At 41.6% G+C, this 15,195-nt stretch overlaps 1 protein-coding gene across 1 annotated transcript in view; it reads right to left on the reverse strand.

Moving 5' to 3' along the window:
• Window positions 1-8,644: 8,644 nt before the first annotated feature.
• LOC108927649 (cadherin-18) overlaps window positions 8,645-15,195 on the reverse strand; it is a 62,491-nt gene continuing 55,940 nt past the window's right edge. Inside the window, exons 10-11 of the mRNA XM_018741059.2 lie at window positions 11,279-11,530; window positions 8,645-9,218 (exon numbers count right to left, since the gene is read on the reverse strand). Of these exons, the coding sequence (XP_018596575.1) occupies window positions 8,713-9,218; window positions 11,279-11,530 (758 nt within the window). The 3' untranslated portion in view covers window positions 8,645-8,712. The remainder of the gene's footprint in view (window positions 9,219-11,278; window positions 11,531-15,195) is intronic.

Consider the following 15,195-nt stretch of genomic DNA (forward strand, 5'->3'; position numbering starts at 1 on the left):
GAGCGATACCACAATTCACACTGAAAAGGGTTCTTCGCATACTGCTTAAGTGAAAAACATTGCTCACTTGCTCAGTACCCAGAAAACACTTGTGTTCTGAAGAGGACTTATCTTAACCCAGAGTCACTGTGGTCCACATCCTATCCCAAAAGCACAGGTGCTGGGCTAGTCAGGGTACTCTCCTGATGGGATGCGATCCCATCACAGGGTCACCACACATGGACACATTCACTCACATGTACAAATAATAAGGGCAATTCATGGTAAGTACCTTCCTCAACACTACTGCAGCAGGACATGGGATTCAAACCAGGGTCCTTTGGGTGCAACATGGTATCTCTCACCTTAAACTTCTACTACTACTACTACTACTACTACTACTATTATTATTATTATTATTATCTGTAAGTCTCACTGTAGTCCAAGTGCGACCTTGTTTAATGCTTCTTACTTTTGAATAAATTCAACTGCCATCATACTTTACCAGGCCTAGCCTGCAGGAACGCACGGTCCCAACTCAAAGGTCATGACCCGTAGGCTGGTGTCTGCTGTTCTGGTTGGTGCAGTTCTGAAAGAGCACTTCAACGGTAGTCACCAGAATGTGACGATATTTCAGAGACCGTTTTTCATTTTCATAAATCTCATATGATTTTTATGCAGATGTTCTCAGTGTTATTTCCTTTTGGCGAGTATAGTAACCTTTACAAGAATTCCACCCTTTTCTTTTCAAAGTGACTGTTTTACATTTATACATCTCCGTTAAATTATGGGCAATTTAAACCCAAGAACCATTATTTAGCAAACACGTTTGCCCAGAGCAACTTACAATGGTTGTTTAACACGATACTTACTATCTCGCCATTTATACAGGTGGGTAACTTTTACCGGAATAACTCAGGGTTAGTATCTTGAGCAAAGGTACAACAGCAGAAGGTATTTGAAACAAGCGATTTCAACTACAAGACCATGTCTCTTAGCACAATACTACCTGCTTCCCCCCTTAGTGTTACTGAGACTATATGTGTCTTGGGCCATCATGCACTACTATTTACAGCTGTCAGCCTACAGCTGGGGAAACGAAAGCTCTGGAAATTAGATGGGAAAGGTACAATTAAGAATAATGGAATAACTGGAGTATAAAAGACAGCATCTGAACAGAAACATAGCTGAACTGTTGTTGCAGTTGCCCTCAATAAGGCCCCATCCCCGAGGAGACAATTGTTCTCCATTCTGTTCAGAACAGGTCATCTTTCTTCTCATCTCTCCACAAATTTCTGTAGGTTTATGTCTGCAGATAGATGCTGGGGCAAGGTTGATTTGTTTCCTTTTGACATATACACACACACACACACTCTTTTTTTGTCTCAGCTTTGTGAGTTGCAGAGAACATAAGAAGGGCAGAAAAATTAAACTGAATAAGGAAGAAAGTGAGACTTTTTCAGTACTTTTTCCTTTTTCTAATGTCTAATTTAATTCTGGTGTCGTTATCACATTCTAATTATGTAAAGCAAAGGCTTAAAAGATTATAGGTATTGTATGCGGGAAAATGTCTTCTTTTTTAAACTGTACCTCCTTGCTATTAGGTTGCAGAAATAGCAATGTCAGGTACCTGCATGATATGACCCTCATTTTGACAAGAGATACGGTGCAGCTGTATGACTCAGCTGCCCCGTCTCAGCACGTTGTCAGAACATGCGTCACTATCACTGATATTATTGCACATCCAATTCCATGAGAATCCAGATACTGTGTAATCGCTGCCCGCTATGGGCAGGTCAGGTGAACTTGCAAAATTTTTTAAGCATAAATATATAAGAAAAATATCAATAAGTAAATAAAATGCATCATGTACTGAAATATGTAAATATGAAAAGTATATACAACTGAACAATGACTATAGGCTGTTGTGGGGTAAAATGTCTTGCACTGTCGCAAACACTGCATTGTTGCATAATCTCATTATAATGTTACTGTAACACTCAAGAAACGCACCTTCGGGCTTTCTAGAACAGTTTTTTTTTTTTTTTTTTACCCTACTTTTCTTGAAATTGCATCATTACCGAAGGAAATCGACAAAAACAACAACTGACTATCACACATTATTTATATCAGCACAACTGCCATCTAAACCTTTTTACTGCATATTTTACCTGTTCGGTTCTGTTTTTCTTTGTTTTTGTTCCAGGTTCTTTCACATCCCCATCCTGCAGGTGATACGACAGCTTTCTTGTCATATTTTCAGTGCTTTCCCTTCCTTTACTTACTGTAACTGCTCAGCACCTTTGGGAAGTTTTGGAATGCCAGTAAACAAGACCCTTCACACACACACACAATCCAGCCCCGATCCCTTTGGTTTTCTTTGAAATGCCTATGAGGATATGAGACTCCCTGGGGGATTGAATGTCCCCTGTTTGTCCAAACTAACAGAAGTCATTCTATATTTACACAGAGGGATTCATAGCTTTTTTGAAGAAACATCACGAAACGGTTCGCTTTTGTACGTGACCGACACAAACACACCGCCAGCTCAGCAGAGGCCTGGATTTTGTCCTTCTCTGTGACATTTCGACGTCTCTCGGAGATACATAAATATGCTGTCACCACACCAGTGTTCGCCCATTACCGCCCAAAGCCGCTCGATTCCCGAGTGCGACACAACTGTTAATTGACCCATCTGAAGTTATTAAAACTGAGAAAGAAAAGAATAAAGAAAGGCAAAATAAGTCTCCATGAGGTTAACAACCACTTACATCTTAGTGGAACATTTAATTAATCCCTCAGAAAAAGTACAATTTTATTATTCTTCAGTGAAGATTTTCATACTTCCTTGATCCTAATTTGATTCCCTTCAGTGCAGCTAAATATCCCTGTCTGTTTTCTTTTTTTTTTTTTTTTTTTCGGAGTACTTAGTGATGGAGCATACTTTGCTAGAGAGTAGTGAAAGTTCACGGGCAATGTACTTTGTATTAATTACATCTAATTGTTTCTGAGCTACACAACTGAAACAGAACATTTACTAATTAACGTTGGGTGCATTTTTACAGTTTTGGACTAAGCTTCACCTTTGTCTTTTCTTAATTGTTTATAAAGGAAAGTTTGTGACACCTGATACTTGGTGAAGCTAAAACTAGAATGTTGTCATAGGATGTTGTCATTTTTCTTCTGTGTCCCTTGATTCCTTGTTTGTCCCTTTGTGTCACTGTGTGATAAGTGCACTGTATAAAAATGAATTGACTTTAATAGGATTTATTTATACATGAATAAAACAAATAAATTCAAATAATTAAAAATAAATTATATATTATGTAATAACCATATATATATAAAATACATTTTTATTTATTCAATCTAAAAATTATATCATTTTTACTTATCCATTCAAATATTTCCCTTTTCCAGAAATTTTTGATCCCATTGATGACTCTTTTTGGCAGTTTTGATCACAAAAAAAGGTCACTAATTAGACACAAAAATTAAGAATGGTATAAGGGGAATTCACAAACTGCAACCTCCAGCTGCATACATAATTGACTATCCTGTAACTAACAATAGAAGGATCACATGTACCAGCCGCTAAATAAAGTTTGCTTCTAAAATAGAAAAGTTTATTTACACTTTTTTTCTCTGTCAATCTCTTTCTTATGTCTCCTCAGTGACTGTATGGGACATGTGCCCCAGTGATATCAGTAAATGTATTTGATTACACTTTATCATCTCTGGGGCCTGACATGAAGCAACACTACTTACGCACCATGATTTTCTTTTGGGTCGGATTTATTACCTCCTGCTCTAATGGGATTTTTAATTACGCATAATTATATATGTTAATTATAATGATGGATCAATTAAAAGTGGCAACCGTTTTAGTAAGAAAGACCGTCTGGGTTGTTTTGAGAGGCCAGCCCCAGAGGAGACCTGCCAACAAGTGACAGGTTAGGCAGCCGGTAATGACCTCTGGTCAGTATGGATACATGAAAAAATGTACACAGACTTGCAAACAGGGCTGTGGAGTCAGTACATAAAACTTTCGACTCCGACTCTGACTCCAGTGACCCAGTAATTGCTTCCGACTCCGACTCCATAACTCTGACTCTGCAGTGCTGAACCCAAAGTTGCACATTATTTTGGGGGTCGACTCATCCGGGGAATATAGGCATGAACCTATATCACACCTCTAATTTTTGTGGGTCAGCTTATATGCTGGATCGACTTATACACTGGCAAATAAAGTACATTTAGTCAGAGTTGTTACGTTTTTACCAACTCCGACTCCAGTAACCCAACAATTGCTTCCGACTCCGACTCCACAGCACTGCTTGCAAAGCACATATTATCAAAAACACTTGACTGAAATGCACATATGATCTCAGTCTAAACTGTGACTACACTTGCTAAAAGCTGGTTTTCAAATTGAAGTGGAAACCAGAAGGAGGGGAAGTTTGGCTCTTGACTGTTCATAAATACAATGGACTGAGGTGCCGGGTAGCGTTCATGGCCACCAGGCTATGAGCGTAGAATTATCGTCTGTAGAATAGAGCAGATATTGTCATAACAATAAAGAGAGAGATATTGACAAAAAAGTAGGCCCTCATTTTAATTAATTCATTTTATATAAAGTCATGTTCAAGTTACATGGGGGAAATGCATATTTTCCCTCCCACACATTCACACCAAAGTTTAACAGCATAACATGATCACTGCTTTTTCCAGAGCTCTGCTTATGAGCTCAATGTCCTCAGTATTTGTACATGTTGGTTTATAGAGTGAAACACCCTTCTTTTCACTCACACTCATCTGTAGCTTCTTTGCAGCGGGAAATCAATGACGGTTTTCGCTTTGTTGGTGGTAGGAAAAGTGTGAATGCTTATCTCTTTGTCTCCCTCCTTCGATCATACGAGGAAAATAAATGGCCTAATGAGACTCATGCTACAACATATTTTACCAAGTACAATGTCGACAAAATTTGGCAGGCGATTTCCGTAGACATGGTAACATTATTGATTAGGAAAACAAAGTTTTCAATATTCCTACTTAACAGCCCTCATGGGGCATCACCGTCTCAAGTAAGAAAGAAAATGAAAGTGTTCAATAATCAGTATGTTGATGGACAGATCGACCTTAAATAGAAGTCTGCGCTAAGAGTTCAGTATATAACACTGTTTCAAACTGTTATAGCATTCACAAGACATGTGCCTGCATCTATACATGCAGATATAATCCAAATAATACAGACACACACACTTTCTGAACCGCTTGTCCCATACGGGATCGCGGGGAGCCGGAGCCTAACCTGGCAACTCAGGGCATAAGGATGGAGGAGGAGGGGACACACCCAGGATGGGACGCCAGTCCGTCGCAAGGCACCCCAAGCAGGACTCGAACCCCAGACCCATGGGAGAGCAGGACCTGGTCCAACCCACTGTGCCACCGCGCCACCGCACCCCCTGCCAAATAATACTATAATAAATATAATTAAGGGAGAAGGGGGCATGGTGGCGTGATGGGTTTGGCTGGTGTCTGTTGTGTGGCAGATCTGGGGTTCGAGGCCTGCTTGCGGTGCCTTGCGATGGACTGGTGTCCCATCCTGGCTGTGTCCCCCCCAGCCAGTCCATTTACATATTTATCATTGATTCAGTGTGAAGTTTCTTTATGGTGCCCCCTCAGACATCTGCTAAGAGCAAGTGAAATCTTTGAAATGTTTGAATTATAAATAAAATAAAATAAAACAAGAGCTTCCCCTTGATTCCAGAAGAGCTCCACTCTTCCTACTGGGTACTTACAAACGTCAACGTGGCCCCATCCAGACTGCCTCCAGATTGAGAACAGGTTCTGTGTGGGCAGTCTGTGATCCTGTAGAGAAAAGTAGAGAAACGGCATGATTTTCTGTGAAGTTTAAACACCCAGTGAGCGTGCAGAGCCTTTTTATGGCTATTATAGATTCTAACTCTCCTTGGCTCACTGGAGTGCCCGGGAAATTGATTACACTTTGATAGCACCCCAGAGCAATTAAAGCACCTAAAGAGTACACACCAAATATTTACAATATGATCATTATGATGTGGTACAGAATGCTACGTGACTATATACCTTAAAATCTGAAATCAACTGGAGAGTTACTGTGTAATAGGGAACAGTCTTCCAAGGTATATTGCTACTTTTTGGAGAAAACCAGAAATGTAGAATAACTAATACATGTGTGTTTTTCACCAGTTTATGCATACCGATGTATAAATGTGCATGCCCTCTGTAATCATAGTGAAAAATACTGATGCAAGAAAGATCATGGATATTTTCTTAACTTTCGTTAACTGGATTGTGGAAATTCCTCTATGCAATGAAAAAAAGGTACGTAAAGTTTTCTTTGAATTTAGACCCTGTATTTTAGAAACAATTGGTACCTGAAAGAATTACACAGAAGGAGCAATCAGGTGGATCACGTGTAGGGGAACAACAATTTGTTGAGTATGTTACAGTTAACAGGTATGAAACATTAAGATTTTGGTTAGGACTTACAGTCAAAGGACCAGATACCTACAGGGCCTGATCACTCCCCATACCCCAGCCAGAGCACTACACTCCTCCACCTGTGATGACTTCGTGGTCCCAGTCACAGGAAGGTCGAACCAAAAGCTGAAATCTACTTGGTTCTCAGTTTGGCTCTCATGCTGTGGAATGAGCTCCCTTTCTTCATCAGAACTGCAGAACGCCTTTGAGCATTGAAGAAGGGTACTGAACACATCTTTTCTGGACTCACTTCTCTCCTGATCTCCTAACAACTCCACAAATTTTGCATCACCTCATCCAACTTGAAAGAGCTGAGCAATTTTTTCGAAGAAGAATGTGCAAAACATCCAGTGTCAATATGTGCAATGCTGATAGACCAGCTGACACCTGAAGAGACTGACGGCGTAGCGTTGCTGCCAAAGCTTGCCCTTCCAAGTATAATCAAGGTAATTGGTTATACAGGTGGTCCCCGACTTATGATGGGGTTACGTTCTGCGAAACCCATCGTAAGTCAAAAATATCATGTCGAAAATGCTTTTGATACACCTAATACACACCTCTGTGTGACAGACTGGGAGATGTGGTTTGCTGCTGCTGCCCAGCGTCACAAGAGAGTATCTCTCTGTATATCATTTTCCTGGAAAAAAAAATCTAAATTCTAAATTCGAAGTGCGGTTTCTACTGAATGTCTATCGTCAGCTCACCATTGTAAAGTGAAAAAAATTGTAAGTCAAACCATCAGAAGTAGGGGACAACCTGTATATTTTCATTATTTCCTTTTTTAGTTTTACTTAATGTTGTGAAATGTCTTGATTTTTTAAACTTTTTTACTTTACATTATAGTTTATGCGAAAAAGTTCAAGAAGGTGAATACTTTTTATTGGCACTCTATTTTTAAATCAGTACCAAATGCAAAATAGCTGCCTTCAGGTGGAAGGTTAATACTGTTAAATGAGGCACTTGGTTGAACACAGTTGTGTGGCTGTTTAATCCTCTCTTTTGTGAACTTAGTTAAGGTTTGGGTTTAAAGGGGCCATATGCCACTTGTCAACTGACACTTCCATAAAATATATATATATATATATATATATTATACATACAGGATAATATATACATACAGTTATATATATATATACTATACTATACTATATACTATATTATACTATATATATACTGTACATATATTTTTTTATAAAATATACATATTTGTGTTTAAATATATTATTTAAACTGCTAATTTCCCATACTTTTATTCTGCACTAATGGCTGCCTCAACTGCATAACTGTCCAAATATTTTGATTTCCTACCCATTCATAGACTGTTTCTAAAATTCTCAAAGACTTCAGCCATACTTTGTATTGATTCATTTTTGGAATGGGTCAGACCAAAGGAGCTTCTAAAGAAATAAATATTTTACATGATAAAATTATCTTATCAGTTCTACTAAAAATCCTGGAACAACTCACAAGTTATTTTTAATTGCCAGTTAAACAGTTTTTTTTTTTTTTTTTACTGATTCTACCCTTTTTGATATTTCATGGAGGAGGCAAACCTGCTAGTAACAACTCTTTCAAGTGCATTGCTCTCACACTTGCTGACCCTCCCTTCTTCCATCATTGCTAGAAACATGGCTAAAAAAAAAAAAAAAAAAAAAACTTTCTCTCCAACAGTCACCAGTTTCGAAGCTGAATCTTCAGATTTTTCATTTCTTTCATTTTACATGGGCCCACTTCCCTCATATTGGTGCCAAAGCAAACCCAAGTAATTCATCATTATAATTGGAACAGACCAAAATGTATTCTGCTTTTATGGAATAGGGAACACATACTCACTTTTATGACATTATGATTTCATTCTCTAACCTTTGTACATTTACCAAGGCTGTCAATTATTGGTGACTCACAAATGGGGAGGAGAAAAAAAAATTCCATTATTTACGCTTCATATAACATTTCTTCACGTCTATGGAATTATGGATTTTATTTACCAATAAAAAATATACACCATGGAAAATAATTCCTTTTTGTCATTATTATTATATCTTTTTCAAAATCATTTTTTTTTTTCCACATGTAGAACCCGAGTTCAAAAAAGCAAGAAAAGATGGTTTATTCTACAGTAAAGGTACACCATGGGCAGAGTTCGAAAGGTTTTCTCTTTATTGTTAAACGGAAGGATGGTGAGGGGCTGTTGTACAGGGACACAGGCTAGGTGGTTAAGCCTGACTGGACCTCTCCGTAGAGTTCTGCCAGTTTCTGAAACTCGGGCCCCCAGTCATCCAGATAGCTGTAGTCCTGCTCTGAGTGCGTGCCGGCCGAGCCCAGTGAGCTGACGGAGCCCGTAGGTGAGCCCTCTCCTTCGTAGGCGTACGTCTGGAGGGAGTCATAAGGGGGCACACTGGTGTCACCATCGGCCTCTGCCAGCCGACGGGCGAGGAAGGCCTGTACATCAGCGCTGTCTAGCACCAGCGGTGGGGTCAACGCTGGGGGCGGGATTGCTGTTCGCCCCAGTGCCTCGGGCCGGACATCCCGCCGGAACTTCAACTCCTCGGCAGCAGACGGGTTCCGCAGAGCAAGGATGTCAAATGCCTCGGTGTCCTCTTCGCCTCCACCCTCGTCGTCGTATGTAACCACGTTCTCTCTCACGTCCTCTTCAGATATGATCAAGGGTTCCTTCTTGCCCTTCCGGAGTGCAATAAACAGTACAACGATCGCTGAAAATAAAACGAATATGACAAAAGCAAAGTTGGTTAGGGTTATTCAATCACTGAGTAATGAAAAGAACACAGTGTTTCAACATATCACATGAGTTTTATGCCTTTTATTGGCTACATTTCTGTTCAGGGGGGAATCAGGGTGGGATCTCACTGGAGAAATACCAATGATGGCATAAAAACTGCACAGATTTTAATTTTCTGTCAAATTTTGCTATCCTTAAATTTTGTAAAGGAGGCATGCTATGGATCATGAAATGACTACATTTGCTATTGTCTAGTGTCATAAAAAGCACATTCTCAGAAATAACACACTTCGGGCAGTGATGAGGTTCAACAGCTCAGTTTTTATAGCTATCAAGCAGCTCAGGAATCCCGTATACACTCTTGTGTTTTGATAAGAAATGTAGCAAATCGGCTTCACATAAATTCAAAATCTGATTGAAAGGTAACCTTCTTGGAAATTTCAAAAATAAGAAAAAAAAGTCCAGATAAGGAAATAAGAAAAATGTCAATGTAAAAAATATTTAGAAAAAGTACATATGAAATAGTATTTTTTTAATTTTTTGCTGTTATTCTATTACGATGGAGTAATTTACACTTCAGTGTTGTGGTCCACCAGCTCTAAAAGTCCTTTTAAAACGAGAGATTGGAACTCAGCTTAGTAAACAGGATAAAATCCACCTGGGCTGGTAATCCAATATGCCAGACTCAAAAATCTGGCATGAATATACAAAAGAATTAGCTTATAGACTGTATTTGCTGTATGTATTAAAAGGGCCTTCTAGAATGTCAGAAACGGGCAGAAATAAATGAAAGATCTTATGTATACTCTGTTCAGAACATATACTGGATGAAATCTGACCTTTGTGAGAAAAAAAGAGCAGATCTAACAATCAGATCCGAAATTAGAAGATGTGTTGTTACTACATTTTTAGAACGAGTGGAGGAAATATATTTTCTCTTTTCTTCCATTTTTGAAAATCATTACTGTAATTCCTGATGGCATGAAGCACTCATCGCTTTGAGCTTATGTTGTAAATTCTGTACTCGCCTCTGATCTCCTGCTGAGACCCCCCCCAACCCCCCCAAGGCAATGACGGCCCACGCCCTGAGTGGGTGTGTAAGTTTATTATGACAATTTTCAATCATATTCTGATCGCTCCCAATTTCATTTTCCTGAAGTGCGGAGGCCATCGATCAAACGTTGCCTAGGTTACTCTCCAGTCAACCTGGCGTAAAACGAAAACTGCTATGCTCCTTTATTAAAGTCTGCCTTTATCGCTCAGGATAACACTTGTGCACACATTAAAGAAAAGATTTAAAAAAATAAATCCTGTTTTCTTTTTGTTCTGCTTTGCTGGAGCAAAATGTTCCCCCCCCCATGAATAGACTGAAATAATGTGTTTTATCTTAAATGAAGCCCTCTTCGAGAAAATGAAATCTGTAAAGAAAACTGGAACCCTATAGATGCCTGTGTTGGCAGTGAGTATGAGGAGTACAGGTGAACAGTCCTTATGGGGAATGGAGAGCAGAGCTTTTTGCATCTCGCGGGCTGAGCACTGCAGTGGTAACCTTGGACTTGCCGAATACAAGCCAAAATGCAGATTTTGGCAGCTGATCTAAAAGGGGTAACAGCTTAGGTTGTGCTCCAGCAGCTGGATGCATCTTGACCCCAACTGACCCCCCACAGGTCTATCCACCCTTACAGATCTGTGTTGGACTGCTGGAAGTTGGCAGTTTGACCATATTAGCGCTCAACATCTTTTATCTGTAACAAGTGACTTTTTTGGGACATCGGATGCCAAAGCGGCATTCCTTGGTCATCATAATGGACGGAGAAAGGTGAAAGAGTGGAGAAAGTGTAGTGGCGCAGAATGTGTGAGGACTAACAGAGGAATAATCAAGTATTCGAGCAAGAATATAGTAGGAAGTGGGGTAGGAAGAGTAAAGGATAGCCAACGAAAAAAAGAGTTTTGAAAGACCCAAGAAGTTTTCAAGGAAAGGAAAAGTGTGGGAATAGTGAGGAACGGGCAGAGGACTAGTACTAGTTTCCTTACCAAGCAAGATGGCAACGCAGAGCAGGATGGCGATGAGGGCCCCGGTGCTGAGCCCGGCTGAAGACAGGAAGGCGCTTGACTGGCACGTGCGCATCATCCCGCTCCGCCCGCAAGAGCACACACGTAGGGTCAGCGTGCCCGTGCTGCTAAGTGCTGGTTCGCCTCCATCTGCCACCACCACGGGCAGCTGGTACAGCTCCTGGCTGGTCCGGCTGAATCGGCGCCGCCGGGCCACAATGCTGGCAGTGTTGTCTATAGTTGAGGGACATGAAGGAGAGTCTTACGTTGTTGAGAGTCCCAGTGCAGTTGACTCATGATGGCAAGAAGCACTTTCCTGACTAACAGAAAGGCCTCAGTAGGTGAAGCGTATGTTTGTATCTATGGACCTTTATTTTATTCATGAACTACACAAAGAATTTGTTTGTTTCACCCATTCTGGCCTGTGATTTCTTCACTCATTTCAGGATCATTTAAGGAGTGCTTCTGTAGATTGCAAGGTACAGCTAGACAGATTTGTTTAAAAATCATTTTTTTACAGTTGTATAAGTGGGCATATGGTAGATTAAGTACTTTTCTTATCTTACATGAAATGCAAACTTGTAACTGGGGTCGCTGATGCTTCACAGCACCTGAGTTGTTCATGTGTAGGCTGGAGTCCGGCTCAGTCTGTGTGGAGTTTGCATGTTCTCCCTGTGTCTGTGTGGGTTACCTTCAGGTTCCTCCCATAGTCCAAAGACATGCTGTTCAGGTGGATTGGTCGTGCTCAATTGTCCGTAGCGTGAAAGGTTTTGTGTGTGTGTCTGTGTGTGTGTACAGATAGATAGATAAATAGATAGATAGGCCTTGTATGGCCACATAAATTGTAGCTGTTTTAGTATCTGACATCTTTTTCTGGAATAATTTCCAGTGTTTACATCTTTAAATTTACAATTATTTAGCCATTGATAAAGTTTGGAACTCTTACTCTATCAAAGCTTTATTCATTGATTTATTTATTTACTGATTTATTTATTTATTTATTTTCAAACAAGAGGGGGTGCGGTGGCGCAGTGGGTTGGACCGCAGTCCTGCTCTTCGGTGGGTCTGGGGTTCAAGTCCCGCTTGGGGTGCCTTGCGGCGGACTGGCGTCCCGTCCTGGGTGTGTCCCCTTCCCTCTCCGGCCTTACGCCCTGTGTTGCCGGGTAGGCTCCGGTTCCCCGTGACCCCGTAAGGGACAAGCGGTTCTGAAAATGTGTGTGTGTGTGTGTGTGTATTTTCAAACATCTTCCTATACACCTGGATGCATCGTCAGTGATGTATCCTGGGAGTACCATGCTCAAGGCTACAGGAGCAGCATTTAAACATTGTTCCCCTGACCACATGATGACAGCTCCTACTACTATGCTTCCTGTTCTTCACCCCAAACACTGTACTCCGCATTGCAATGTATTTTTGCAAAGAAGCAACTCTGTACTCTTACTGCTGCAGTGGCATCTTTGTCAAAGACTGCACATGTAGATCTTGTATTATGATGATGAATACGGCTGCTGTGTGCATTTTTCCCAACAATTCCCTCCTCCTAACACGCAGCTTTGCAGACAGTAAATGATATTCAGCATTGTAAATGGCCACAAATCAACTTGCTTCCTATAAGAACATTAAACCGCCACCACTGCTGAGAAAAGACTGTCTTAACATTCCTATCTTGGCAGCCTCTATAAATAACTCCACCGACCGACAGCTGGAACCACGGCGCGAACTCCGAGCTTTACTGACTCAGACCTGCGACGTTCGATGCTGCCGCTTCTCTTATTCGCAAGAGGCCTCGCAAGACAAAGGGATACGAAACAGCGAATGAAACCGATAGCTGCACGCGTGAGACGGGCAGGACAGAAAACACACGGAGAAGAAGGGATGGCAAAACCGAGAGAGGGATGACGAGGTAAAGGCAGGAATGCAGTGAGTGATGAGAACTGTGGGAGAAGAAGAAGGATGGAGAAGATGAGAACGAAGTAAAGGGGAGACAGACGGAGAGAGCAGCACAGGGGATTTCGACTTATCATCTGGGCTGCTCATTTGCATGCGCAATCACAGCCTCCATCTTCGTCCTGAAGTGCAGCGCCATAGTAACAGGCCGCCTGCAAGGCGCTCGTGGAGAGAAGGGAAGCGGGGGGTGTCCACGGGTCATCCTCAGCGTTCGGCTACCATATGTAAATAAGCAACACGCGGGCAGATTTAGTGCGCCGCGGTGCTCCTTAGCCACAGGGCGGAGAATGGACTTTGTGATGGTGGCTGAATGCCCACAGACACAAGGATGGGCTGGAAACGCTGGAAGGGCTTCGACTTGGATCTACACGCATGGCAGGGTTCCTAGGCAGGTGCTGTTCAGGCTGTGGGTGTTGGTGTGTATCGGATGGGGTCGCGCATGGCGAACGGGGACGGTCAGATGTGTAAAATTACGATATTAGAAAGACTAAAAAAATCTTATGTTTGTGTCTTACCACGACAGCCTAATCAACATAGATGAAGCTCCAGCACACAAATTTGGTTCTCTACCAGTACGTGTAGTGATCACGGACCCACGGGCGTCTCTGCCGGCAACTGACAGGATGACGGGTGCACTGAGCCAACAGCGTGCATCGCTCTGTACTGCGCCATGCGGCACAGAAGTGAGGAGGGTCGACTCAAAGTGAGCGAATGTGTGTGTGTGTGTCTGTGTGGGGGGGGGGGGGGGCACGGTGTTTAAGGACTGCAGCTGCTTACAGCTCATTAAATGGTCATGGTGAGCGCTGCCTGGCAGACGTTTGCATTTTTCTGCAAGCCCTCCCCACTGCTTGTCCAATCGGAGCTGTAATAGCTGGTGGTAAGAGTACGTGAAGTGTGAGGGCTGTAGCGATGTGTGTACAGGGGTGCTCAGGGACTCTTTACTGCCCTTTCCTGCTTTTCTAGCCGCAGGTTTTATTTACAGCATGCCAGTCGCCCAGCCCATACTCACATCTTGAGCCTGGAGCTTTTTTGTGGATGGGTCAGGGAATGAATGATTCTATACTTTTTCAATGGCAAATGTGGTAGAAAATCTGAGAATTTTATTAATTTCAGTCAGAAGTGTCTAGTCTTCTTTTTTCCCCTTGTTGTTACTTTTAAACACACATCTGTTTGTCGCACTCTGTTTGGAACAGGACCAGGGCTGCCTCCTTTGCGCTCTGTCATCACAATGTCAAAACCATGCTCAAAAACGTGTTACTTCCTGCATCAAAGTTCTGCGACATTTTATTGCAGTCTCATTTTCCTGGAGGAATGTTTTGCCTTATAACAAACAGTCACCATGAAGCATATGATTTTGACATCTTTCCTACATTTAGAAAATGATATTCAAAATCCTTCCCACACGCCAACTTGGGAGTGGTGATCAGTTGCCAGATAGAACGGCGAGCGGCGTAGGTACTCTTATTGCAGTGCATCTCCGGGTAAATATAATTCATATATAATTACAGATTTATTTATTTATTTATTTATTTATTTATTAATTAAATAAACTGCCAGAATATGTAAGATCACTTCTGTAGAAAATGAAGAACTGAGGACAAGGCTATTTCATTCCAAGGGATGAACGTGGAGATTCTGAGAGGCCCAGAATTAAGTGCTCCTCAGAGAACCACAACCCAAAAGAAAGATCTAGAGTCCTGGTTTCATTGCTAAAGCAAATCAGGTGGGGGGCGGGGGGGGGGGGCAGCCTGACTGGATGGAGAAAAGGGGCTCAGAAAATCCTATAATGGTTTAAGGGACGATGCGGCACTATGATGACTCAGCTCAATTGGGAGTGCCCATCTCTTCTTTACAAGAGCCAAGTTGAGTAGTCATCCCCCCCCCCCCCCTCACTGCTTGCTGTTAGGAGATTTTTTTTTTTTTTTGTGGGCATGAGCTGTCTTGTCGCACCA

Source organism: Scleropages formosus, chromosome 19, assembly GCF_900964775.1.
Source record: "Scleropages formosus chromosome 19, fSclFor1.1, whole genome shotgun sequence".
In the NCBI taxonomy this organism is placed as follows: Eukaryota; Metazoa; Chordata; class Actinopteri; order Osteoglossiformes; family Osteoglossidae; genus Scleropages; species Scleropages formosus.